At 42.1% G+C, this 27,946-nt stretch overlaps 1 protein-coding gene across 3 annotated transcripts in view; it reads left to right on the top strand.

Annotated features, from left to right (window-relative positions):
• The window catches only part of GPBP1 (GC-rich promoter binding protein 1), a 60,722-nt gene extending 50,354 nt beyond the window's left edge, over positions 1–10,368 (top strand). For all 3 annotated transcript variants that reach the window (XM_084629657.1, XM_084629659.1, XM_084629658.1), the window contains 3 exons: positions 5,341–5,522; positions 8,984–9,086; positions 10,130–10,368. In XM_084629657.1, the coding sequence (XP_084485783.1) occupies positions 5,341–5,522; positions 8,984–9,086; positions 10,130–10,288 (444 nt within the window). In that variant the 3' untranslated portion in view covers positions 10,289–10,368. The remainder of the gene's footprint in view (positions 1–5,340; positions 5,523–8,983; positions 9,087–10,129) is intronic.
• The last annotated feature ends 17,578 nt before the right edge of the window (positions 10,369–27,946 follow it).

The following is a 27,946-nucleotide window of genomic DNA, read 5'->3' on the forward strand; positions in this document are numbered from 1 at the left end:
ACATATTGTTTTATTTGGTTGTAATGAGACTTTCACTTTCTCTGAACACTTACAACTGCAAAACATAACTTACCATGACAGAATTTCTAGAAATATGAAGTGCAATACAATAATGAGGTCAGGATCCCAGGCCTATTTAATATTAGAAAAGATGAATTATCTTTTAATGTCCCTCAGGTATCGAACCACTGTCCCTTTCTGAACATCACTTTGTCCCTTTTTATAATGAAAATTAAAATATTAACTGGGATCTTGATGGCAGAGTATGAAATTATACATCCAGCTACCATCTCTTCAGTTATTCTTATGACATATATTCAGTTGTTCAACTATGCACAAACTCTTGACTACTCCTGTGAATATTCCCATTAAAACTTCTCCTCTCACATGTTCTTATGCTGACTTAGGGCATGTCTACACTACAGACTTAAGCCGACCTGTGTTAAGTCGACTTACAGCAACTACAGTAATTACTGCAGTGGCTGATGTCCACACTACCCTCCTTCTGTCGGTGGTGCGCGTCCTCACCAGGAGTGCTTCCACTGACTGTAGAGGGACAGTGTGGGAGGCTGAGAGCCAGTGCGCTCATCTCTGCACGGCTCCCCGCCGGGATCCCAGTTGCCCCCTGGGCTCTCAGCTCCCCGCTCCCAGCTGGGCTCCAGTTGGCCAGCTTTGTCAATCTCAGGGCTCCATAGTGGAGCCCTGAAATTGACAAGGCAGCCAACCACCGATGTAAGTAATGCAGTGTCTACAATGACACTGTTGCCCTAACTACTATACCGACATAATCCCTATGCCTCTCATGGAGGTGGAATTATGTTTGTGTAGTAGGGCACTTACATCGGCGGGACAAGGCTGTAGCGTGTACATGACATAATGAGGTCAACATAAGCTACCTTACATCAACCTAACTATGTAGCGTAGACCAGCCCTTAGATTTACTCTTCTCAGTAGGCTGTGGGGCATCTGTTACATACTTTTTAGTGACACTTTCACGAGAGCATTTCAGAAACTAAGTGGCCATTATGGCATATTTTGAAACAGGGTTCTCTCTAAAGTTTATTATTTTTTATTATGTGCAGGACTCTTTGCAGGTAAATAAAATTGGCAAGTCTTTACTCTTAAGTAGCTTGTGATCAAAACTAGGCACAACACAGCAAAGGCTGGAAATGAAAGTTAGCGTGAGTGAGGGCTAGAATTGTTAAAGAACATGATTATTCATGTTAATTCCTTGCAATGCTAATTATATTAATATTTGTAACTTTCCAAATTGTTGTTAATTGCCATCCTTGTACAATATGAAATGTGTCCTGGAATGTCTTGCTCAGAATCCTACTGTATGGGCTTTGAGCAGCAAACTTAAAAGCCATCTAACAATTTGTAGTTTGCAGAAGACTATATACATAATCCACCATATATGAGCATTGTGGTATATTTCCTCATTTTGGAAGCAATTTTTCTGCCACTGATGAGAAATTGCAAGTATATTGATCTAGTAGTTCCCTCATTTCCTGGTCTAAACTGAACCTAATCTAAATTGTGAGAATTCACTAATTAGTCTGCTGGTAAATGGTGGTAGCTTGGTGTTTAGTAAATGGTAGGTACAGGAGAAAGAAGATTCCTAGCTTCAAGTCCTGTGCCAAGTGTAATCAGTGGCTCTCAGTGGTTGACCAAGACAACATATGCCTGTAGTTGAGAAAAGAAACACCCTTTATTGAAAACATATGGCATGGCAGATTCTGCAGCATTGTTCAGTTTTCTGCACAGTTGTCAGGCTTATTAATGCAAACAATTGGCCCCTAAAAGATTCAAGTTCCAGGCCTCTACAGAGTTCTTTCTAAACTGTTTTCTCTGTCACTCAGGTATCTGGATAGTCAGAAGAGGTTCCAATTGACCCTCTGTCCTTGGTCAAGCCACATGAGTATTATTTCTTTCTTAGGTACTCATAAGGGAACCTATCACATTGTCCAGTTTGGGGCTCACAGGTCTGATGACCTACCTATAGAAGAATACCTCAGAACTATATTAGTCTGCCAATCCCCTTCTCTACTCTAGTGGACAGAAACCATTAAGATGGTGGGTGGTTTCCACTTACCAACACACCTCTTTTTTCCCCGTTAAATTTTAGATGTTCTGATGGTCAGTTTCTGACAGAATGGAAGAGAATAAATTTTGTATAGAACATACCTGAGAGCAGTGCATATGTCTAAAGAGCCCCTTTGAAATTCCAAATGTGAAATGGTGCCTGCATTTTGCATGGACACATCAGAAACCTTAGTGTCGGGAGCTGATCTGGAAATGTCCCTACTGGAGATCTCTGCTACTGATACAGTTCATCATAGAATATTTGGTTAGCATGCGTGTAGTCTTAGTTATGAGGCAAACTGTTGTTATAACAATACTTTGAGGATTTATCACTTCAAAATGGGAAAGGGGAAACAGATGTTTAAGTTCTTTCTTTAGATACTTCAAATTTTCATACTAATGTCCACCATTCATTAGTTACCTGGATACCTGGAGGCAGCTGTGCTTAATAGGGTGGTTGGTTTTCTAGAATGGCAAATACATGAAGTTAGTCCAATGGAACGGTCTGTGGAGGGAGAGCATGAGTTGCTATTGTAAAATCAGATTTTTCATATAATGGAGTGAAAATTTGCATGGATTAAGGAGTTTGATGAATTGGTTGCAAAAGGGCCTGGTTGCAGTGGGCTCAGAAGTGGCTTAGAAGTTACTGAGTAGCAGAGACAGGTGGGAAAGAATGAAGCCTGCATACTCTCCTGATAAGCAGCAGGAAAAAGACTTTTCTTCTAGGCTGGTACTGGACTATGGTTCAGGCAAAAGGAAGTAATGCTGTTTCTAAGGTTGGTGTTCTGCTTTGTGCCTGAGCTCTTGGTTTCCAATATGTTGGTTAGGACGTGGAGAATTCTTAAGGATAGGAGTGGGAGTGGGTTTGGCAACTGGGATTTGAGGTGGATGAGGCCAGACATGCCTATTGATTGCTGCAGATCTCCTCTGAGAGACTGATTTGGGGATCGTTGGTGAAGGAAAGAGCAAAAGCTAGACAAAAGGGGAAATAGAAAGCTGCCCTGTTCTGCTGATTGCTTTTTAATTAAAAAAAAATCACAGCACTGTAAATTTATACAGTACTTCAAAAACAGAGTAATTAGATCAGGCTTTTTCACTCTTGTGACAGACAGGTTTGGTAGGGGGAGTCTTGTCGTGGTATTTAAGCCCCAGTACAATAATCTGTCCCATAAAAGGGTTAAATTTGGGATGCTGTTATTTCAAATAGTTCCCAACTGATATCTGGCCATATCTCAAGCATAACTAGCGATTTTTGTTGGTAGCTTCAACAGAGATGGGTTCTGAGCTACCCTCCCTTACCTATAGAAATTATTCATCCAGGGCAGGTTTGAGAGACACTGGCAGGGTAGAGAGAAAGGGGAGCTTGCAATGCTGTTTTGTCCCAGGGTACCTGATCTGTGGCTGAACTCTAGGTACTACTTTGAGTGCTGATCCATATTTGTATTCCACTCTGGGTATACATAAGCTCCATGTACCTAAACTGGAGAATTCCTGCAAGCAGTGTCTGTTGGGCTGTGCCTGCACCCCTACTTTTCCTTGCTTTCCACACAGAAGGTATAACGGGCATGGTGGACGGACTGTCTCTCTAGTTTGTGACCAGAGTCTATTGTCTGGAGTTGATCCTTTGTCTACTTTCTATAAATATTCAGTTATATATATCTATTTTTGTTGTTAGTTTTCTGATCGTTCACTAGTTACTTAATGTTAGCATCCCCACCCCAGGGAACCTTCTCTGTCTCCCGGCATGTGACTTAAATTATGTCCAAAACACCAGGCTTCATAAACTGCACCTCCTGCTCTGGCTCACTTTAGGTCAGCGACAACCATCAGCACTGCCTCTACCTTGGAGAAGCTCATATCTCTGCTGAGCGCAGTATCAGCTGCTCTTTTCCCAGCTGAATGTGGCAGGCATGAGAACTCCAGCTTCGGAAGCACATTGTGGAGCATGCAATGAGGCCTCAGTCAGACTTGTGCCAGGGAAGCCCACTGTACGTTGGCCAGAGTCATTGAGGAGCATGCCACCTAGTACTGTCTGACTCCAGAGCAGAAAGGATAAGAGGAAAAGACCCTTTGTCTGGGCCCTGTCATGAGAATAAAGAGCACTCTCTCTCAGACTTAAGAGTAGATCCCCCTCTTAGACCTTCTGGGAGGAGAGATCCATCCCCATCCCTTTCCAAGTTGTGGCCAAGTGTGCTCAAGCCACAAGAATCTACCACCTCCTCTTCTTTCTCTCCCCTCCCCCCCAAAGCCTTATGGGCAGATCAGAAGGCACATGGGGCAAGGATCCTTTGGTACCAGCCTCTGTACCAACTTCAGCATCAACTGTAGTACCAATTAAAACAAAACACTAGGACTCAAAGTACTGGGAACTGCTGGTACTGTCGAAACCATCAAGTTGGAGACTCGTTTACCAGAAGTACCATCAGAGCCCCATAAGGAACTACCATCGACACCTACTCTGATGGTACAGGCATGGACCGGGTAAGGGGGATGTGACTGAAAAAGTTGGGGACCACTGCTGTACAATGCAATAGGCAGCCTCAGTAGCATCACCTCAAGAGGTGTCCCTGCTTGATATTTGCAGGGCAGCTATGTGTAGTTTCATCCACACATTCATGAGACATAGGCATCATTTAGCACAGCAGTTGTACATGCAGCTATAGTAGCATTCTCGCACCCTCCTCTGAGTACTGTTCGTAGTTACCCACAGTGGAATACTCGCAGGGACCAGCACTTGAAGAAAGGGAAGTTACTTACCTTATTGTAATGATTTCTTCAAGAGGTATGGTCCCTGCTCACTACCCTGTCCCCATCCCTTCCTCTCTGTGTTGAATCATGACGAGATTCGTGGTAGAGAAGAAACTGGATATACAGTCAGTCCACACTATGTGGAGTCACAGGCATCAACCAAACCAACAATTTCTTAATTGCAAGAAACCTTCAGTCTCAGGTTTGTCGATTGCATGTCTACCCATAGTGGAATCCAGACAGGCACCACATATCTCAAAGAAGTGTAGTTACAATAAGGTAACTAACTTGCCTTTTCCACTGCTGTGGGCAATCCAGTACCTCTAACTTTAAATATATTTAGAAGGATGAATAAAGAGATTTTGTGAATTGATGGTGAGTTGCTCCATTTTAAAGCTAATTTTAAATGGTACATAATCCCAGAAAAATGGCAGTTTGCCAGAGTATTACTTTGTGGATACTGTCTCCTTTGAATTATAATCTATATTTAATGTACTTTTTTAACAGGATGATTCATTTAATTTGCATAACAGCAACAATGCTCATCATGAGAGGGACATAAACAGAAACTTTGAAAATGAAATTCCTCAAGAGAATGGAAATGCTTCAGTGATTTCTCAGCAGATCATTCGATCTTCAACTTTCCCTCAGACAGATGTCCTTTCAAGTTCACTTGAGGCAGAGCATAGGTATGTACTTTATATCGATGCCTGTGTTGGCTGTTGAACATCTTTTCCTGAATTCATGGCCCTACCAAATTCACGGTCCATTTTGGTCAGTGTCAGTCATAAGATTTTAAAAATAATAAATTTCATGATTTCATCTATTTAAATATGAAATGTCATGGTGTTGTAACTGTAGAGATTCTGACCCAAAAATGAGTTGTGTGGGGGAGGAGGGAGGTTTAAGGTTATTGTAGGAGGTGGGTTGCAGTACTGTTAGCCTTATTTCTGTGCTGCTGCTGGTGGCAGTGCTGCCTTCAGACAGAGCTGGGCAGCTGGAGAGCGGCGGCTGCTGGCCAGGAGCCCAGCTCTGAAGGCAGAGCCACCGCCAGAAGCAGTACGGGTGACATGGTATGGTATTGCCACGCTTACTTCCTCACTGCTACAGGCTAGGCGCTGCCTTCAGAGCTGGGCTCCCAACCAACAGCCGCCACTCTCCGGCCACCCAGCTTTGAAGGCAGTGCAGAAGTAAGGGTGGCAATACCGCAACTTCCCTAAAATAACTTTGTGATCTCCCTGCAATTCCCTTTTGGGTCAGGACCTCCAATTTGAGAAACGCTGGTCTCCCCTGTGAAATCTGTGTACTATAGGGTAAAAGCACACAAAAGACCAGATTTCACGGTCTGTGACACGTTTTTCATGGCCGTGAATTGGGTAGGGCCCTATTCATGACTGATATAAACTTAAGTAATTTAAATATATGGATAAAACTCATGCCCTGATATTGAGTTCATAGTTAATCGGTTTAAAATACAAATTCTCATGGGGGGTTCTTCTAAAAACCGAATTGTTCGACTTTTTAATGTTTCATCAGAGTCCATAGGACTAGGTTTCATTTGCCTGTACTGGTTCTCTTATGCACTATCAATTTTAAAAGACCACATTTTGGGCTTTTGGAGTTCTTTAGACTGAATTCTACATTAACATTCTCAAGTAGAAGGAATCTTAGTTAACCGTGCCTGCATTCTTTCTAGTAAGGCAGTGACACGCGTTGAACAGTGTTCATCTAAGTATTCTACAGCCTTCCAGATGAAGGTGACTTTTCCAGAAGTGTTTCTTTCTGGGATTGGATTGTAGTGAAGGTGTTCTCTGCGTACGCTATTGGTTTGGTAAACTGAGCTGACAGTCCTGATTCCTTATACTGGTGCCCTGTGAATGGACTCTTCTAGAGTTTTTTTTGGTGGTGGTTGACTTTTGGGAGGACTCTCTTACGTGGCTCTCTTGAGTAAAGTGAACAGAACATGTTTGTCACTATGTATCAAATGGGAGGTAGGGGGAGATCCTTCTCATGGTTTCCCTTCTTCAAGGAACAATTTCTGTATGGCACCTTCTCTAACACACTGATCCCATAAGGTATTAATGGAGTTGGGGCAGGTTAAAGCCTCTGAGTGATACAAGCAGACCCAAAGTGAGTTCATTAGTCCTTGTAGATTTTCTGGAACAGGAAAACTACTCTTCGGTTATCCTGTTATAAAGCTGTATGTTTCACCATCTGGTAATGTTACTAGCTTAAGCATGGAATCTGAGTTTTGGTCTTAACAAATTAGTGGATCCACTATTTTGAGCCCATCAACAGTTATCCCAGATATCTTAAATCTCCTTGCTAATGGCAATAGTTTAATGAACTGCAGGTCCTTATTGCTAACACATTGTCTGTCTGTTTTAAGACAGGCTGTACACCAGCATTCTAACTTTCTGACTGTGGTCCAGCTTCCATCTCTTGGTCTTTTGCTTCCAGTCTGTTTTTCCTTGTTGCCATACTTCTGGAGAGAAGCTGGGAGCTAAATAAACCCTCAGTTCATTTTTAGACTGATAGAGCACTATTGTCAGCCCTAGAAAATAGATCATATGGTTTATTCTATGAGTGATCAGAAACAGGGATGCTGTCTATTATGTGAACATTATGTCCTTGCCTCCTCACTCACGATGGCATGAGTGGTGGTGGTCTCTTTGTGAAAAGTAGATTTTTATGGGTATCTCTTCAGTGGGCCTCCCTAGTTAGCAGTTTATCTCTGCATGTGTAAATCACAGAATATCAGGGTTGGAAGGGACCTCAGGAAGTCATCTAGTCCAACCCCCTGCTCAAAGCAGGACCAATCCCCAACTAAATCATCCCAGCCAGGGCTTTGTGAAGCCTGACTGCAAAAACCTCAAAGGAGATTCCACCGCCTCCCTAGGTAACGCATTCCAGTGCTTCACCAACCTCCTAGTGAAAAAGATTTTCCTAATATCCAACCTAAACCTCCCCCACTGCAACTGGAGACCATTATTCCTTGTTCCGTCATCTGCTACCACTGAGAACAGTCTAGAGCCATCCTCTTTGGAACCACATTTCAGGTAGTTAAAAGCAGCTATCAAATCCCCCCTCTTTCTTCTCTTCTGCAGACTAAACAATCCCAGTTCCCTCAGCCTCTCCTCATAAGTCATGTGTTCCAGTCCCCTAGTCATTTTTGTTGCTCTCCGCTAGACGCTTTCCAATTTTTCCACATCCTTCTTGTCGTGTGGGGCCCAAAACTGGACACAGTACTCCAGATGAGGCCTCACCAATGCTGAATAGAGGGGAACGATCACGTCCCTCGATCTGCTGGCAGTGCACCTACTTATGCAGCCCAAAATGCCATTGGCCTTCTTGGCAACAAGGGCACGCTGTTGAATCATATCCAGCTTCTTGTCCACTGTAACCCCTAGGCCCTTTTCTGCAGAACTGCTGCCTAGCCATTTGGTCCCTAGTCTGTAGCGGTGCGTGGGATTCTTCCGTCCTAAGTGCAGGACTCTGCACTTGTCCTTGCTGAACCTCATCAGATTTCTTTTTGGCCCAATCCTCTAATTTGTCTAGGTCCCTCTGTATCCTATCCCTACCCTCCAGTGTATCTACCTCTCCTCCCAGTTTAGTGTCATCTGCAACTTGCAGAGGGTGCAGTCCACGCCATCCTCCAGATCATTAATGAAGATATTGAATAAAACCAGTCCCAGGGCCAACCCTTGGGGCACTCCGCTAGATACCGGCTGCCAACTAGACATGGATCCATTGACCAATCTGGTAGTGACAAGCCTAACTACACAGTTGGCATGTGCAAGTTCCAGGTATTGTGGACACATTTTTGAAGGTCTGTTGAAAGCTTCACCTTTAGCATTTAGACATGTTTGATTAATTTACAAAGTTACAAATATAGGCATTTACTGAAGAATCAGAATAACTCTGAAGGACAAGCTCATGTTTCAACCTGTGTGCATAGGTTAAATAAAATAAAAGCAACAAACTCCCCCTGTGTCAAAAAACAAACATAATGAAGTATGTGTATTTTGCAACTGAGTATTGTTGATTGCTTGCAAATTTTGAAGACACGTTATCTATTTAAGCGATGTTCAAAAAGCAGAATTCTGAATGTTTGATGTAAATGTCAAAATATTCTTTTTTTTAAAAAAAGGTTGTTAAAGGAGATGGGTTGGCAGGAAGACAGTGAAAATGATGAAACCTGTGCTCCACTAACAGAGGATGAGATGAGGGAATTCCAAGTCATTAGTGAACAGGTGATACTTACTAAAAACTACCAAGCATTACATTTTCTATTTGTTTACACTGTGCTTCAAAAAACACAATTGAGGGATTGTCAAAACTGGATTGAGACAGTGAGTGAACTGGGTAGCTCGAGATGACTCCACAACAGGTACATATTATAAATGTATTGTGTTCTGCAGTATGAAGGGAAATTCAGAAATCTGGATGGCTTTACAGGGTTAATGCAGTAGTGTTGTCCCATATTGGCCCCAGGATATTAGAGAGAGAAGGTGGGCGAGATATCTTTTATTGCGCAAATTTGTGTTGGTGAGAGAGACATAAGCTTTGTCTCTCTCTGTCCAACAGAAATTGGTCCAATAAGAGATTACTTCACCCACCTTGTGTCTCTTAGAGGGTTTTGGCACTCGACACTATCCTCCCTTCTCCCCCCCCCCCCTTTTTTTTTTTTTTAAATCTTTAGAGCCTTGTATCTGCATCTAATCCGCAAAAATGATCTGCAGAAATCTGCAGATTTTCAGGGCTCTAAAATCCTCCCCTCCTGCCTTAAAAGGCTAGGGGAGTGAGCCTTGAAAATTCATAGTGCATGAAATGTCTGTCTATAAAAGATAAGCTTACATCTAGGACTTGCAGTAAAACTATTTAATTTCCTTTCATTGCTACCAGTGATGGAGCTGCACAGATTCCATGGGCTCTCCAATTTCTTCATCTCAATCTGACTAGAGGGGGTTTTCTTACCTACATGCTTTTTTGCAGTTGCATAATTTTCTAAAATCTTGGTTTTCTTTGGCTTCTGGAAACCTTTGTCCAGTAATTTCCAAGGAAAAGGGGTGAAGAAACAATTCTGACCTTGTGACAGTTTTTTTCTCATTTTTAGTATATGATCCTAATGACAAGAAAAAAATCTATTTCTTTGTGTTGAATCTTACCACATTATACATATGAACTGTCCTATGAGAGGCATAGTTGTTGATGTACAAAAAAGCAATATTGTTTTAGTGTAATTCGTTACTGCTGTCAATTTTCAGCTCACTAAATGTTTGTTTTTACATTTCAGTTACGAAAAAATGGCCTTAGAAAAAATGGCATTCTAAAAAATGGCCTCATCTGTGACTTTAAATTTAGCCCCTGGAAAAACAGCACTTTCAAACCCACTATTGAGAATGAGGATACAGAGACAAGCAGCAGTGACACATCAGATGATGATGATGTGTGAAGAATTCCCTAACAGCTTTAGAAGCTTGTGTGATCTCATGCAGGTTTGGGGGTGAATTGTTCAAGCCCCCCACCCCCAAACTATAATTTATGTAGAAAAATACCCTGTTAGAGGAAGAATGTTTTGGACTTCTCTATGAAGAAAACAAGGAATATTGTGTTGGGCTGTGAACATTACTATAATTACTTTGTAAATCAATGTTGTAGAATGAGGACTTTGGTTGATCCAGCGTCGACTTTCTTCATCACTGCAGCATTTCTCGACTAGCAATGTGACAATGTAACAAATGAGATTTTCTCATTTAATAATAAAAGCAAAAATTGTATAATGTTTTGCAAAGCTTCTGTCTTAAAATGTCCAGGTCTTTAACAAAAAGGGGCAACTTGACAGTGTTTTGCTTGCTGAGTCATTTCTTTCTTACAATGGAAACTCTCAAGTCTACTTTGTACGCAAAAAAAAAAATATGGGCAATGTAGCATGTTGGCTAAAATGAGCAAAGTGCACTAAAACTTTGTTTTCCTGAATTGAGCTGTTGTACTGTTCCACTTTTTCCAAACATAATTGCTCTTTAGCCCTTAATAGTTCAATTATTGTTACAGCAAAAAGACTATTGCTGCAGTTCCAGATTTATAGAACTGACTTAAAATCAAGAGCTTTATTTGGGTGCTGCAAGGTCCAGGAGTCTCAGAGTGGATATTAACAAAGATTTTTGTTGGAAAATAAACATTTTGATAAATTATTCACATGCAGAAAAATTGATTATACTGACTGGATCTACATGGAAAATAAACTGGATTTACAGAATATTGTCTCAGTGCATAACATCACAAGTATTGTTTATAAAACCCAATTAGTTTGTTTTATCTTTATCAGGTTGGAAGTATACTGTGACAGCAATGGTTGACTTTTAAGCTTTGAGAAAGTAAAACAAAATTTGATCACCAGTCTTTGCATTTACTGCTAGGTCAGTTTCATCTGTACAATAAGCAGTTTATTTCAGTGGCCTTGTTTAAAATCTTGTTTTATAGTCTCACTAATTCTTAAACCACTGTGGTCTTGTTACATGGTTTATTGGTTACTGGAGATAATTTGGCAGTGCCATTTCTTAAATTATTTGTACAGGTTTATTTGGTTCATTTTCCTTTTTAGATTTTTATATTTTTCCTTCTGAGGTTGTTCCAACAGTATAATTCATAAGCATAAATGCATTTTGATATGATTTCATATTCTATAATGTAGATCTATATAGATATATTTAGGTTTCCCCTTAATATTTCCTATTGTACTAGATCTTGTATAGTGTTATGTTTTATCCAAGATTATGACTTTCACAGTGGAAAATTTTTTTTCTAAAGGGCAGATTTTTTTTCATATTTTAGTTTTTGAGGTTGGGAAAAATTTTTACAAGTGAACATAGACTCATTTTGGCAGAGGGTAAAAGAGGAGTTTTAACAAATACCGGTATACTTTTAGTCCATGCATGAAGGCAGGGTTCTATTGAAAATTGAACAAATTTAAGTGTGTGTTCATTTGGGCACAGAATATCTGAAAGGATGTTGTTCTTTTCTTTAATTGTCTGGTTTTGTCCAAGATGCTAATAAGAATGGGAATCTTTTCTTTCTAAAGAGAACTGCCATGTTAATATCAGAATCTGGAATAGTTACAAAATGCACCCTCTCCGTCACTCACTTTTGATAGCTTAATCTGGTTTGTATTGATTTTTCACTTCACAGCACCTTTCATGCTGTCAACTGCAAACGTTTAGGGCACTCCCCCTGTACCCTACCAAGGGCTTAAGGTGTGACCTGGTTAATTTAGGTATCCCCAATCTTTTTTACCTAGGACTCTGGGTGTAAAGCACCTATCCTTAAGAATATAAGAATGGCCATACTGGGTCAGACCAAAGATCCAGCTAGCCCAGCATCCTGTCTTCAGACAGTGGCCAATACCAGGTGCCCCAGAGGGAATTAACAGGTAATCATCAAGTGATCCATGTCCTGTTGCCCATTCGCAGCTTCTAGCAAACAAAGCTAGGGACACCATCCCTGACCATCCTGGCTAATAGCCATTGATGGAATTTATCTAGTTCTTTTTTTGAATCCCGTTATAGTCTTGGCCTTCACAACGTCCTCTGGCAAGGAGGTCCACAGTTTGACTGCACTGTGAAAAAAAATTTTTTTTTAAACCTGCTGCCTATTAATTTCATTTGGTGGACCCTAGTTCTTGTGTTATGAGAGAGTAAATAACACTTATTTACTTTCTCCACTCCAGTCATGATTTTATAGACCGTTATCATATTCCCCCCCTTAGTCGTCTCTTTTCCAAGCTGAAAAGTCCCAGTTTTACTAATCTCTCCTCATATGGCAGCCATTCCATACCCCTAATCATTTTTGTTGCCCTTTTCTGAACCTTTTCCAATTCCAATATATCTTTTTTTGAAATGGGGCGACCACATCTGCATGTTGATAAATTATTCACATGCAGAAAAATTGATTATACTGACTGGATCTACATGGAAAATAAACTGGATTATAAAAAATATGATATTGCCGCTTTATAAATCCATGGTACGCCCACATGCTTCAGCATAGATCAGTAAAATGAAAGTTGGCAAAAGTCCTGAAGGTGTCATTTGAACTAGTAGGTTTTCTTTTTGACGCTGCTCTGACTTTTCTTTTTTCCAGTCTGTTACAGCTACCATGCAGAGATGAACAGGATGATTTGTGCTGAGTGCTGTAAAATTGAGGAGCGGAGCACAGAGCGAACTGCTTGCTCAGTTCAGAGTTTTATACTGCTCTCCTCTAAATTTATGCAAGGAGGAAAACAAACCTTTCAGGCTTGGTTAAGTTCAAATTTGTTGTCATCCATTCACTGGTTCAGTGCCTTCCTGGGTTGGCCTTAGTAACCTTTTCAGCTCATGAATAATGTATAAGCAATAGGGGGTGTAATTTTTCCTCAACTTGATTGTTATCCTTCTTTTGTGGCAGGAAATTATCCTAACATCTTCGTTTTAGTCTATTTTTCAGAGATTAAACCCTAATGAAGCTAAAGGAAATAATAGGAGTTGAAATTCTGTTTCAAATAATTCCATACGCTCTTAAAGCTTTTTGGTTCTCAAAATAGTCTTTTTAAACTTTATTAATTCTTTGTTTTTTTTAAACTCAGTTGATGTAGTTGTCCTCTCATTAATCTTTGAAGAGGTGATTTTTGTTGTTCTGATTGGTATGGACATTGCTTAAGCATTGCCAGATAAATTAATTCCCAGTTAATATAAATATTCTATACTCAAATAGCTTCTTGATTTTATAGTGAACAGTTACAGCAAGTTATTGAACTCCATAATGGTACATAAAACATCTTGCCATTTATGTAGCAAAGATAATGGGGAGCTATTAAATTTCAGTAGCTTTGCATTTAGGTAACATTTGCAAATATACATCTCAAAAGAAGCTTGTCATTTCCAGGCATTTAAGGAATAGACTTTGTATCATTGAGAAGAAATCTGAGTTAGAGGTAACAACATATTCTGTAAGGTATTTTCAAACCAATGTTTTTCTTAGTTGCAAATATAAAGATAGTGTTTATAGAAGAAATTACTCCTAATAATTTTGAAGGCGTTAACTGAGGTTTTTCCTGCAAAGAGGAAAAGGAATAGGTAAAAGGACTCCCCCCGCCCATTTTTTAACATTTTAGTTTAATGGCTTCTGATAACATTTTTTTATGCATCCCTCCCTTTTTTCTTTTAACAGAATGACATCCTTACTGTCTTTTAAACTTGGGACTCTTTCTAAAACAAATATTTTGCAAAAAGTTCTCTCAGATTCTATCAAATGAGATTTCGTACCAGACGAGTGTCTTGTTTGATAAAACTCCTTGATGCCTTTTTGCCAAAATGGACCTTGGATGTATCATTTGCAGTATATTACAACTTGCAACTAAAGACTTCTATTGAATATTTTATTCAAAGCACAAATTTCAATAACCAATGCTTACATAAGTTTTCAGCACATAGTGTAAAGGAAATTCATATAGAAAGATAAAACAAGATAGAAAAGTTATGGAAGCTGCCTTTTCAAGTTTGTGTAAACACTCGTAGGTGAGATTCCAGGGGGCTTGACCATAAATCTTTTTAATTAGCTTGAACAACATCTTAAATAAAATAAGCAACCAAAAATGTTGGGCTTTGCTACTATATCTTCGAAGCATGATGGGACTAATAATTGTAGGTATCTCTTAAAATTCAGTAAAGATGCAGGCAAGTTTGTAATGACCTAACGAGAATAAATTATAACTTTTTGCATCAGTATGGAGGTTTCTCCTGCATTGTTAGGATGAGCTGAGGCACAGAAAGGTTAAGTAACTTGCCCAAAGTTATACATTGGAATTAGTGGCTGACTTCAGTATAGAATCAGCTGTCCTGGCTTCTGGTGTGTACTCCAAAAGCTAAACCACTCTCCCCTCTATAATTCTCTTTAGAAAGACTATTGCAGTAAGTGGTATAGAACTATTGTTATGTACCCAGTCTGGGGGAAATGGTGTTATCAGAATGGGGATTTTGTCGTCGTAAATGACTGTTGTAAATTAATGACACTTGGAGAAAATTGACAGGGGAATAATGTATATAATATATGAACAACTGAGTGTTTGAAGGGGGGCAGTCCTAGCCTTTACACTGAACCCATGGCAAGATTTCATGTGGGAAGGGAGAACCAGGCCTAAAAGCTTCCCTGCTGTGCACAGCTGAAATGGCATTATCCTTCTCTAGTCTCTACTACACTTGCTGGCTCTGTACAGTTTAGGACTTTTCTAAATATGGTTTTGAACAAACTGATCTATCTGTTCAGAAACTGGTAGAGTTAAATAGGTGCAAGTGTCTAGTTTGATTGCAGTTATACTAGTATAAAGTTGCCAATGCCCTTTGTTTCAGGTTTTTATTCTGTTTTAAAATTTCCTGGGAATTTATACATGTTAATTACAAACATTTAAAAATGGGTGAAAGTCAATGCAAAAGACCCTCCAGTTTTCTGGGAAAATATCAGGGTTAATACTGGGTGACAGGACGACAGAACAAAAGCAAAAAATAGAGAAAAGTAAGTATGGAAAGTAAGTTTAATGCTGTGGATTATTTCAAGAACATTAACAGTATGTACATGTGTGCATGGATATTTCTTCCACTACATTGCTTGCCTTTGACAGCCTCACATATATACTTAAACTAATTTATTCTTCCTATAAACACATCTACCTAGTGAATTGGATTTGATTCAACATTCAGGTGAAAATTTGTAAAACCTGAGAATGTTTTGGTAAAAACTGAAAACAGTGGGCCTTAACCATTGCTTATGTGTATAGCTTTGACAGACACACTGGCTGGCCAACAGAAGTATCTGTATACCATGATAACTGCATCCATATTAGGGGATGGCAGTAATTAATCAATTTCGATATAGTTAAATCAATGCAAAAAAATTGTGAAAACTAGTCTGTATGTCCGTCAAAGAGCAGAAAGGGCAGCAGCTGGACCAGATGCAGAGTAGACAATCCACTCCGCCTAGCCCAACCTTCCCTGTTCTGCTACCTCAGTCTGTGAGAGAGACCCAGTGCAGCCCCAGCCTGAAAAACTCCGGGAACATCTTCTGGAGGCTGGCCAAGGTTCCTGGCAGCAGGTTCAGTGTGTTGAACTGGTGCCAGAGTGTGGACAGGACCAGTTGGTAGAACACCAGCACCCTCCCCAAAAGGGAAAGGGACTGGAGCAGCCCCTTCTGCCTCCGTAACTGGTCAGTCACCTTGCCTCTTGCTCACTCCGTTCTCCAGTGGGGATGGCTTAGTGGCAAAAAGTAAATGCCCAGAGAGCAGTGGTTGTGTGCACCACTGGATGGCACAACGTGGATGGGAGGGAGCCAGCCTGTCTGCAAACATCAGGCCAGAGCTTTTGACCCAGTTGGAGGATGGCTTAGCAAGACAGTACACCAGCTCTCTGTGATCCTGGGCCACAAGAAATACATTGTTGGCATAGGCCTACAGGACCACCTGCCAGTCTGGCTCTCACAGCACCAATCTCGTTATCCTCTTGTAGAGGAGGAGATGGAAGAAGGGCTCTAATGATGGTATTGAGCTGGTAGGAGAGCAGACAGCCCTGATGTACCCCTCATCCAAAGGTAATGGGTTTGGTCAAGGTTCAGTTGAGCTTGACCAGACACTCCACAGTGGCAGTCAGCAGGATCTGAAGTCAAATGCCAATGAGATACCTGTGATCCATCCTGTCAAATACCTGATGGTCTAGGGACAGGAAGGTGAGTGACAGACCATCCCCACATGCAAGATGGAGTAGGTCCTGGACCAGATAGAGGTTGTTGAAGATGGTCTGATCACAGTGGATCACATCCACTAGCAAAAAATGGCTTTCACTACAATCTTGTAGTCCATGCTGAGGTCACGGAGGTCCCCTTTCTCATGCAGCCGGATGAGCGCAGCCCACCTGCATGACAGAGAACACCCTGCTCCCCAAGGACTGGGCCCAGAAGGTGGCGAGGTCCAGGCAGAGGATGTCACAGAATACATTGTGGAACTCCATGGTCAGCTTGTCGATTCCCAGAGCTTTGTTGGGACCTGATGCTGGAAGAGTGACCAGCCCTAGGGCCTCTAGATAGGCTGGAAGCCTCCCCTGCCTGCCACAAGGAAGTCCTCCTCAGCAACTGAGGTGAGTTCCACCTCTGTGCCGACTGCAGAGACGTGACAGAAAGGTGGAAGAGGTGCTCTCTGAGGCCTCCTCCATAAGGAACTCCTGCAAGGGGGTGGTATTGCCCTCTCCACTGTCAGAGCCTCCTTAGCTGCTTCCACCAGCTGGACTTTCTCAAGAGCTGTAGAAGCAGCAGGCACACTGGCAGCCTCCCTAGATCCTTTACAGAAGACCACAGCTGCCTGCTCCAGAGGGAGGTAGTGGACTTGTGCCTTATGCTTACCATGTTTACACCACATTACTAGAACTCAGCCTTCAGTGGTGGTGTGGGTCCATGGAACGAGGGTGATAGGATCAGCACTTGGGGAAACAGAGATGGGGCTACCCTGAGGTGAGCCTGCTCCCGGGCATTGTGACAACTCCCTCCTCTGTGGACCCCATCCTATGGCTATCAGCAGTGGGGCCTTTTGGCTTGGCTGGGTGTGATTGCGGAGGGGCGGGGCTTCTGAGCTCTCAAACAGGGATGTCAGCTGGGGCAGGAGGAACAGGAACTGGGCAGATAGGGTCGCTTGTGATGGCAGGGCCATATGCTCCTGGGTTTCAGGAGTGCCCAGCATCCTTCTTTTGGTGAGCTGAGGGACTGCCTCTCTGGACGTGCCCCAAAGTCTGCCAGAGGAAGCACTGATCCTCCCCCACTGAATAGTGGACCTGATACAGGGAGCCTTGGTTGGGCACCATAGAGGACCAAGCTCCCCCTGCCACACACCGTTGCCAGCAACTGGTTGGTGACTTGCTGGCAGAATGAGTGGAAGTGGTGGAGGGTGGGGTCCTTTACAGCCCAGCATCAGAGGGCTGCTGGCGGAGACTAGTTTCCCTAAGGTAGAGAGGGGAAGCAGCAGGGCAGCATTGGGGAGAAAAGGTGGGATAGAGATAAGGACCTCCCACATGACCAAGGGGGACAAACAAGAGGACCCCCACTGAGATGCCTTTTTCCCCTGCCTCCTGCATGGAGGCCTCCTGGTCAGGGTGAGGAAGGACTCCCAGGTGCTGTTGATGATAAAAGAGGAGACTGTGGTGGGTGGAAAGGCTGTGGCAGATGGTGATGGGGCAACAGACCCGGCCACCTGTGCATACAGGGTGGTGGTGCTCACCCACACAGCTGATGGCAGGGTGATGGGGAGTCATGGCCGTTGGCGTAGCAGTACAGCCATCATGATGGATGGAGCCTTCCAGCTGGAGCTCTTGCCCTTTTCCTAACCTTGGCTCTTTTTGTTGACAAAGGGGGCTCCTGTGATGGTGGTAAAGGTCTGGCAGCAGAGTCCCCACCTGTGCCTGCTGCTGCCACCCTGGTGGGACCACTGATGTACTGGCAGCTGTGTTGTGGTGGCAGAGGGGGGAGAAGAAGGTGACAAGGGTTCCCCACTTCACTCCTCCCATCGACAAAGCTGCTGGCACAGAAGCTTCACATGTGGCCAAGTTGGGTTATACCATTGAGGGCAGGTGATGCGAACAGCCACCAGAGGCTGGGATAGAAATGGTAAAGGGGGTGGGTAGGGAAAATAGAGGCTAACAGCCAAAAACTGGAGGGGATAAATAAAATAAAGAAAGGAAGGCAATAGGCAGGAGTGGAAGGGGGAACTGGCTCCTTTGGCTGCCCAGTGGGTTGGGGCAGGGATGAGGGTGAGGGGTGCAGTGACTAGGGGATGAAACAGGAGGAGGGTAGAGTCATAACTTATTAACCATTTGCTACTTAACCTTAGTTATATTTGAACGATTTAATATATAATATAATTAAAATATAAATCGATTTGTTATACAATTTACAAACCAGCAAAATTCGTTTATAAAAATCCAACTAGTTAAAAATATTACAATAAGGTAAAGAATAGAAGCAAAATTCAGAAGAGGTGGATAGATAGGGAGGGAAGTAAGGGGACCCAAGCATTAAATCACATAATTCAGCTACTTCCAGGCAGACATTCCATACCACAGAATTTGTCTTGGGTATTTCTATTCTATTATACAATTCTGTCTATGGAGCCAAGTTTACAATGTCTGTGCTCTAGTCTTCAATTGTTGGTTGAGGTTTGGATTTCCATTTTTGTCGTATTAGTCTTTTAGCAATTCTTAATGCTCTGCTGAGCCACAGTTATTCAGATTTATTCAGCTTCCAATTAACAGCCATTAGGTTGAAAATTACATGTTTAGCTTGTAACACAAGTTGATCTGATAGGAGCAAATTAACTCTGCAATTAAGTTCTTAAAACGTATGGGTATAGGAGCATTCCCAGAACGTAGGGGTTAAGTTAGCACTTAACTAGATGGTACTCGCACCTGTGTCTTAGCCTGCTCTGAGAACAAACAGTCCCCCGCCCTCCTAACTAGGTAACAATACAGCATATAGGGAAAACTGAGGGATACATAGGCTTCATAAAAATATTACAAAAAAATTCCCACTTAGTCACACTATGCTTTTAATTTCCTTAGGGAACAGGATATGTGATATTTGAGGTTTGTCTGTTGCCATCTAAATGTTCCTATGGGGTGCCATTTCCAACTAAATCCACTTTGATCGTCATTGCTTCTGCCTTATTCCAATTTATCCTGTAGCCAGAGAATTTGCCAAAGTTATCTATTGTTTGTAGGATATTTGGAATAGTTTGATCTGGATTTTTAATTAATAGGAGGATGTTGTCTGCATAAAGATTTTTGTCTCCCCGAGACCTGATTTGATCCCTTGAATACCCTGGTGTTCCCTAATTAGTAATGCAAGAGGGTCTAATGCTAGATTGAAAAGGAGTGGGGAGAGGGGCATCCCCCTCTAGTTCCCCAAAACAGAACAAAGGTGGGGGTTATTGTGTTGTTTGTTAGGACACAAGAATTGGGATTGGAATATAACAGCTTTATCCATGAAATAAAGAAATTTTGCAGCCCAAATTTATCCAGTGTAAGAGACAGATACTGCCAGTTCACTCTGACAAAGGCTTTCTCAAGTAAAGTGATCACATGGGAATTTCTACAGTGTTGATGGAATGCCATAACATTTAATCATCTGAAGTGCATTATCTGAACCATGCCTTTGTTTAATAAATCCCACCTGATTAGGGTGAACCAAATCACTTTTTCAAGCCCCTTAGCCAATATGTGTGAAAGTATTTTTATATCAGTATTTATTAAAGAAATGAGTCTATAGCTGTTACTTTTGCACATCCTCACCTGATTCAAGTACTATAGTAATTAGGCTCTCTCTCATACTAGGATGTAATGTACCTTTCTTTAAGGCATCTTTGTAAATGGATAACAGCCGAGAGGCCAGAACTTCTTTCAGACTTTGATACAATTCTATTGGTAGGCCATTGTGTGTGTGTGCGCGTGTGTTGCCCAGACCCATCTTCTCCCTAGACTTAATTAGTTCCTCCTATTGCCAGCGAGAGGCCAACCTGGTCTGCTGCTCTTTTGAGATTTGTGGGATAAGAGTTTAAACAAAATTTTTCAGTTCTTTTGGGTCAAGTGCTGAATCGTTATTGTAAAGAGAATTTCAAAAATTGATCATGGATCTCTTTTTGGTTAATAATCTACTCACATTCCGATTTGCATGGTATCATTTGGGGCCTTTGATACACTTTTAGTGTATCACTTTTAGTCTGTATGCAAGAAGTTTCCCTGCTCTCTCTCTCTCTCTCTCTCTCTCTCTCTCTAACTCTCAATATGTTTGAGTCTAAAAAGAGCAAATTCAGCTTGCACTGAAGGCAGTCTATTGACTTCCAAGTGAAGACTGATTGATTTTTTTAAAGATTTTTCTTGTGAAGGGTAGCTTGCATATTCTGAATCAATAGCTTTAAGTTGTTTGGTTAATTCCAGAGCCAAGCTTGGCTAGCTGCCTTCCAACCTGCTGAGTAGGAAGTGATCTGCCACCTAATAATGTTTTTAGTGGATCAGGATATTTCTTTTGTCATTTGTTTTGAAGAAAAATCAAATTTCTTTTGCGACATTCTGAAAATTTTTCTTTCAAAAGAGTTCAGTCTCCATCTTTTACAAGTCCAATTTGTTTTTGGAGGGGGAAATTGTAGTATCCCTGGCTCATGATCAGAGATCACGATAGTCTGGATTTCATTATTAAGCACGGAGTCAATCAGATTAGAATCAACCATCATAGTGGGAGATTTTAATGAGGTGTTGGCCCCTTTTTTAGACAAATCAGGGCAGCTCCAGCATACACAATCACATGCCAGAAACATTACAAAAGATTATATAGAAGAATTGGGGCTAAAAGATGTATGGCATTTGAAGAACCCTACAATGAAGGATTTTACTTTTTTTCTCTCTATATTTGCTCCTCTTTCCCACCACAAGGTTCACCCTGCCAACCCCCAGCCCTTACTTATCCCCAACATCTGCTTCTATGCTCCTGCTCTCATTCTGCAGAGCATCTCTGGCAGAATTCCCATACAAGCTGACTTCCTCCATTGTAAATTTCTTCTCTCCTCCTCCACTTCTGTCCCCATTCTATCTAAATTCCACTTCTCCAACTTAACTGAATCCCACACCTGCAATCCCAGCTACCTTTTCACTACCTTTGACTCACTCCTCAAACCCTCCCTTCCTCCTTCCTCAGCTTCTCTTCACGGGATCTCACTGATTTCTTCCAAGAGAAAGTTTACAAAATGTGACCTCCCTCCTCCCCTTGCTTTACTTCCATTTCTCTCTCACAGCTCTCCTCCTCCTCTAACCCCTCCACTTTCCCCAGTGATCCCATCTCCTGATCTCCCTTGCACCCATTCTCATCCCCTCGCTTACTCTTCACCTTAACTTCTAACTCTCCTCTGGCTCTCTCCCGTCACAATACAAACATGCTTTAGTATCTCCCATCTTAAAAACAAACACAAACCACCCTTGACCCCATTTGTGTCTCCAACTATTGCCCCTTCTCCCTTCTTTCTTTCACCTCTAAGCTCATTTAACATGCTGTCTGCCATCATTGTCCGGAGTTCCTCTCCTCCAATTCCATTTTAGACCATCTCCAGTCTATCTCCTGCCCCTTGCACTCAACTGGAACTGCTCTCACCAAAATCTCCAGTGACCTCTTCCTTGCCAAATGTCAACCCATACTCCAGTCTTAACCCTCATTGATTTGTCGTCAGCCCCGACCATACTCCTCTTCTTGAAAAGCCCTTGGCATCGAGAACTGTCATCTCCTAGTTCTCCTCCTACCTCTTCAGTCATTACTTCAGTGTGTCCTTTGGAGGATCCTCTTTATCCACCTTACAACTTTCTGTGCAGGTTCCACAAGGCTAAGTCCATGGTCCCCTTCTCTTCTCCCTCTACTCCTTATTTCTGGGCAAACTCATCCACAAACACAAATTCAGCTATCATCTCTATGCTGATGACTCACAGGTCTATCTGCTTTTGTCAAAAATTAAAACCTCTCTCTCTGACATGTCTTCATGGATGTCTAGCCATCAGCTCAAGCTCAACATGGCTAAAACAGAGCTCTTAATCTGTCCCCCTCCCCCAAGCCTTAACCCCTATCTCATTTCTTGATCAGTGTGGCCACCATCTGTCCTGTCGCTCAGATTCATAACCTGGGCTTCATCTTCATCTCAGACCTCTATCACAATTACAGGATGACCTCTGCCTTAGCCCCCTTTGCAATCCCTCTTGAAGGTACCCCTTAGATGACAGCTTTTGCTTCCTTCACCTCTCAAGGGTGGTATCCAACGGTTCAACTATTGTTAGGCTGGAACTCTGGGTTGCAGCCCCCTGTTTTCCAACCATGTTGACGTGGCACAAATATATTTGGCACCTGCAAGAAACTTTCCTCCAGGAGCCTGTGACCAGAGCTAATCAAAGTGACTCAGAACAGCTTATTCAAAAACAAGTGTATTGTTTAGTCACGCAAAGGCCCACAACCATCAGAGAAAAGCTTAAAACAACAAATGGCCTATGTGCCTGGGTCTTGGGCCAGTCTTGCTGCCCAGGCCCATCCCACAGAGTCTGCATCTCAGTCTGTCTGCTGTCTGTCAACAGCCCTGACGACTAAACCTCCCTATCTCTCCAGAGAGAGAGAGAGTTTTTAATTGTTCCATGTCCTTTTGATCTTAAGCTCTCAGTCTTGGCAACCCAGCTGTGTAATTTTGGCTGGCACCTGGAAATAATATTTTCCCAGTTAATGGCCCTCAACATATTATTTATTTATTTTTTTTACTCCAAAGATGTCTTAGCCCTGGCTGTTGTAGCTTGTTTCATTTCCTGCTTGTTCTTCCTAACAACCTCTTTTGATTCAACTCCATGTAGTCAGATGGAATAACAGGAAGCAGGTAAACTGAGGTACACAGCATTAATAAAAATGATACAGATATCTCTGTTGTTCTTCACAAGCTTTCTCTAGGTCATCGCCTCCCAGCTATGCCTAACAGACCCTACCAGCAGGGCCTCCGTCAGGGGGAAGGGGCAGGGATGTTAAAGCGCTGCTGCGGCAACGCTTTTCTGTGGGCTGGGTATGGGCTGGTGTGGGTTCTTACCGGTACGCAGAACTGGCCCCCTACCAGCTCGCTTTCACCCCTGGCTGCTTCCCTTCACTTTCAAGACTCTTCATGGCCTATCCATACCCTACTTATCTCTCACTCGCTATCGAAATGTTAACTCCCATCTGCAATTGGTCCGTGATATCAGCCTTCACCACCCACTCGTTACATTTTCAAACAAGCACCTTCATGCTTTCTCCCATGCTGCTCTCACACTTGGGAAGAGTTTTCTGTAAACATCTGCAAAACTGCAGCCTTTTCCTCCTGCTAATCGCTTCTTAAAACTCTCCTTTGCCTTGATGCCTTGGCCCATACATTCTCAGTGTTACCTGGTACTCCCCCATTAGTCCACCTTTACTCATCTGTTGTCTCTAGTCTTCTGCTTAGATTGTAAGGTCTTTGTGGCAGGGTCTTTATTCGGTCTTTATTCTGTGTTTGTACAGTGCCTAGTACAATGGGGTCTTAGGTGCTATAGAAATACAAATAATAACATAGGGTGACTGGATGTCCTGATAAAATTGGGACTGTCCCGATTTTTAGTTCTTTGTCCCATGTCCCTACCGATGCATGGTCGGGACGCCATTTCTCCCGATATTGCGGCTTTGGACGCTCTGGCGGGTTTTTTTTTGTTGCTTCGGCAACTCGACTCTGGCCACTTGTTGCTTCCCCCATGTGTCTTACTATTTGTCCGTTTCATCTGGTCACCCTATAATAATGCCTTATGGACCTCAAGTCTGATGTTTCTGAAAACTTTAATAGAAGGAAGGATATTAAACTGCTCAACTGAATGTTTTGTGCTATATCTCCTGTATTGCCTGCTAGTTAGCCTCTAAGTTGGTCATGATAGTAGAGATATTGTTTAGTCATCAATAAACTATCCTGTGGCACCTTTGATGAATAATATGCTTCACAAACCAGCAGATGGTGCTAAGGATCTTTCTATTTAAAGTGATTCTCTGAAAGGCTGTGGGCCCACTTCTGATCTTACTTAGGCCTGGTCTACACACAGATTTTCTACCAATATAATTATTTGGGTGAGGGGTGTTTCAGTTGTTTTTTTTTAACTGACCTAGTTGTACTAATACAACCCCTTCTGTGGCACAGTTTTACTCTGAGTGGCTCTCTTTCACTGGTCCTCATTTCACACCCAGCTCTCCCCTGTGGTTCTAAGTAGCTGTGACCACATCCTGGAACACCACTTTGACTGGTGGGCTAAACCAGGTAGAAGGTAGAAATGCCTATCCACAGCATATTAAGTCCAGCAGGTAGAAAGGTATTGCAAGGATGTATTGTAGAATATATAGGGCTTGGCAAGGCACAAAAGAAGTCAATGGCCAGCCATGGTGGCTTCTTAAATTTCCAGTCACTGTGACTTTTCGTGGCATTGGTCTTTCACTTCAGCAGCCAAGAGAATGATACTGCCACTGTGTAATGATCTTCTCATGTAAAAAAAACCTCACACACAGACATTCATGCATCATTAAGGATTCTATGTGATATCTGTTTGTAACCTTGTTCCTCACCGATCGGATTATACAGCCAAAGGGAACACACGAGATGCTCTGACATCCTTGTCGGATAATAGTGGACAGCTATACACTAACTTCAGGGAAATACTGCAGTTAGCCAGGGTGAATAGACTGTATAACTGACCAAAATGTATGTTAAAGGGAAAATAAATTGGCAAGGCCAGTTGTAGGCTCCAATCTGTGTTGGCTCTCAGTTTGGCATAAAGGCTATTGTGTTAAGGCTTCCAGCTGCATTATTCTATTGTGCTGTTACTGCTTTTGCAGCCTAACAAACGGTCTTTGAAAATGGTGGTCTATATTTTCATAATGTATTTGGTTTGATGGAAAATGGGTCTCTTGCAGGGAGATGGCAGTACATCTACTATAATTCACATTAGTTTTTTATTCAGAAACAAATGAAAATATGCTACAGATTCACGTTTTATCAAACTTTGCTGTTTAACTAAAAGGCTGCCACTAGAGGACAGCGAAGGGATGTCCACAAAACACACTTTTTTTTGGCAGCTAAAGTTCATCTCCTTGTCTGAGCATAAATTTTTCTGACAGTAAACATCTGCAACCCGCAGCTTAAAGAAGTGACCATTATTTTCCACTAGATTTTAAAAGCCAGTGTTCGTTCTCTCTTTAACCTGTTTTGCCTTGCATGTGGTCTATTTCTGTTCTACTATCCCAAATTTTAACCTGGGTTTTACTCTGCTTTTCTAGTGCTAAAGCATATGTGCTGGAAGCCAGCCAATAGCAGTTAAAACAAGTTGTTCTTGGGCCTAATGGCCCAAATGTTCAAACCTGCATAGCTCTGAATTAGAAGTGGCCTTATTTTTCAAAAGTGCTGAGCAATTATCCTAGTTCCTGTTGCCAGTGGGTGCTGCCAGTCCTCAACACCTCTGAAAACCAGGCCACTGACACTTAAGCTCCTAAACCCATAGTTAAATATCTGACTTTAGCTAGCCGGATTTGAAAATATTGGCTTATAGCCCTTAATTAATGCTCTTTATTGCTTGCCTCTAAGGATTCTCTGAGCTTCTTTCTCTACCTGAGAGAGAAGGTAAGCATCTATACTCACAGTGGATATTTATACAAGTCCTCTAGGCAGGCAGGAGATGCTGCAGGTCTCCAGACATAGGCTGCAGAAATAAAACTGTCTAAAAGTTTCAATCTGTGTGATGTATTGTAAAATAAGATGGCCAGAAATCCATAGACCCATGTTCATTTGTAAACCTGGGTCAGTCCCAGTACAGCAGAAAACGCTATTGGGCCAGAAAGCCACTTACCCCTCCCTGTTCTTTTATAATGAACATTTTATTAAATTTGATAAAATCAAATAAAGGAAAGGCTATGGGTGTAATGGCTGCTGTGCACTTACATAAGATGAATGCCTTACTTTTACAGACTTCGGCTGGAATACACTTTTGGGACCCAGGAAGCCTGCTGCTGAAGTGGGAGAGGCTGACTTTATGTTGGGACTGTTCCAAATGAAACGGTGTTGTCTGCTGCTATCTGAGTGTAGGCAACAAGATTAGTCCATTCTCGGGAGCGGGGTGGTGGGGGAGAGGAACAACCCCCAGACTTTCTGCGTGGGGATGTTAGCTCATACCTCTCAGATAGTCACAACTGTTGCAGTATAATGGGGAGGGAGGTGGTCTGCCAAATAGTTGGGTCATAAACTATTTGTGACCTCTTAGGTCAAAGCTATTACCTTCAACTTCTCTTGGTAACCACAGTAAATGATAGACCACAGCTGTGTGCTGTCTGTCAGACACTTAATAGAGGACCATCTTGTTTTGTGCTAGCTGCAACTTGTGGATGGTTTTCTGGAATAGCTTCATGTATTGCACATTTGAAGTCGCCCATCCTCAAGGTGACACAGCCATGGATATCTGTGGCAATGTCTGCACCTGAAAGAAAAGGACCTGACCTTCTTGCACAGTGCAGAGATTAGAAGCATACTTAGCAACTGCTGCTACTTGGAAGGTATCGAGAAAATGTAAAGGTTCTGGAGATCCACAGAAGGAGAGCTGAGGAAAGGAGGTAAAATTGGAACAAACTGCTGGCAGAATCTGGCTGTAAACTGGTGTATCTGGCCCTGGTAAGGTCATCCAACCATATGGGTATCCTCCAGTGATGTATAAACAGTGTAGCAGCCTCACAATCTCTTTTCTGCTGGTCTAGTGGTGTAGCTGGATCAAAAAGAGCATAGCCAGAGCTTCTTTGTCTTGCTGAACCTCAGCTCCCAATTTGACCCCATGGGGACATTGGCAATCAGTGTAATTTAGCTTAACCTTCAGACAGCTGTACCTTACACCTGGAGGCCTGTTACTTTACACCCCTCCATCTGCCGATGTTTGCAATCCTCTGTAGCTGAGGATAGGGTGGGAGAGAATGTGTGTGTTCTATAGGCAGTCGGGGTAGGGGGAAAGCAGGCCACTTACCTATGTTCTGAAATGTGAGGAGGGAGAGCAGCTGTACTATGTTGCCATTTATTGTTCATCTTAAGTTTCATAAAGGGCTCCCTTCAGTACAGATGTTCCAATAGTCTGAGGCAATTTGGGCTTCAAAAGACACATTATGACATAATTATTTAGATTATAAAATGAGCTAAAATCCTTTATCTTGCAAAAAAAATTTTTTGAAAAAACTCTCACACTACAGAGAAAGGAATGTTGCACAAAGTCAGTTAAGAGATGAAAAATTGTGTGCCAGGACAATAAATAACAGTGTAGTTGACTGGAGGACTCCTTCCATTAGATATACATACTATGGTAAAGAGGGATGATACCCGACTTCATAAGAATTAGTGCTGCCATAGCAAAATAACTTTTTGCAACAACTGAAGTTATTTAGGAAGTTTAAAGCAGCTATTCTGACATTGTCACCATTCTTCTCTATCTAGAGCAATCTGACAGTATGGCAAGATGAAATACAGCAG

The sequence above is a fragment of the Lepidochelys olivacea genome, assembly GCF_965140295.1.
Source record: "Lepidochelys olivacea isolate rLepOli2 genome assembly, chromosome: 5".
NCBI lineage: Eukaryota > Metazoa > Chordata > Testudines > Cheloniidae > Lepidochelys > Lepidochelys olivacea.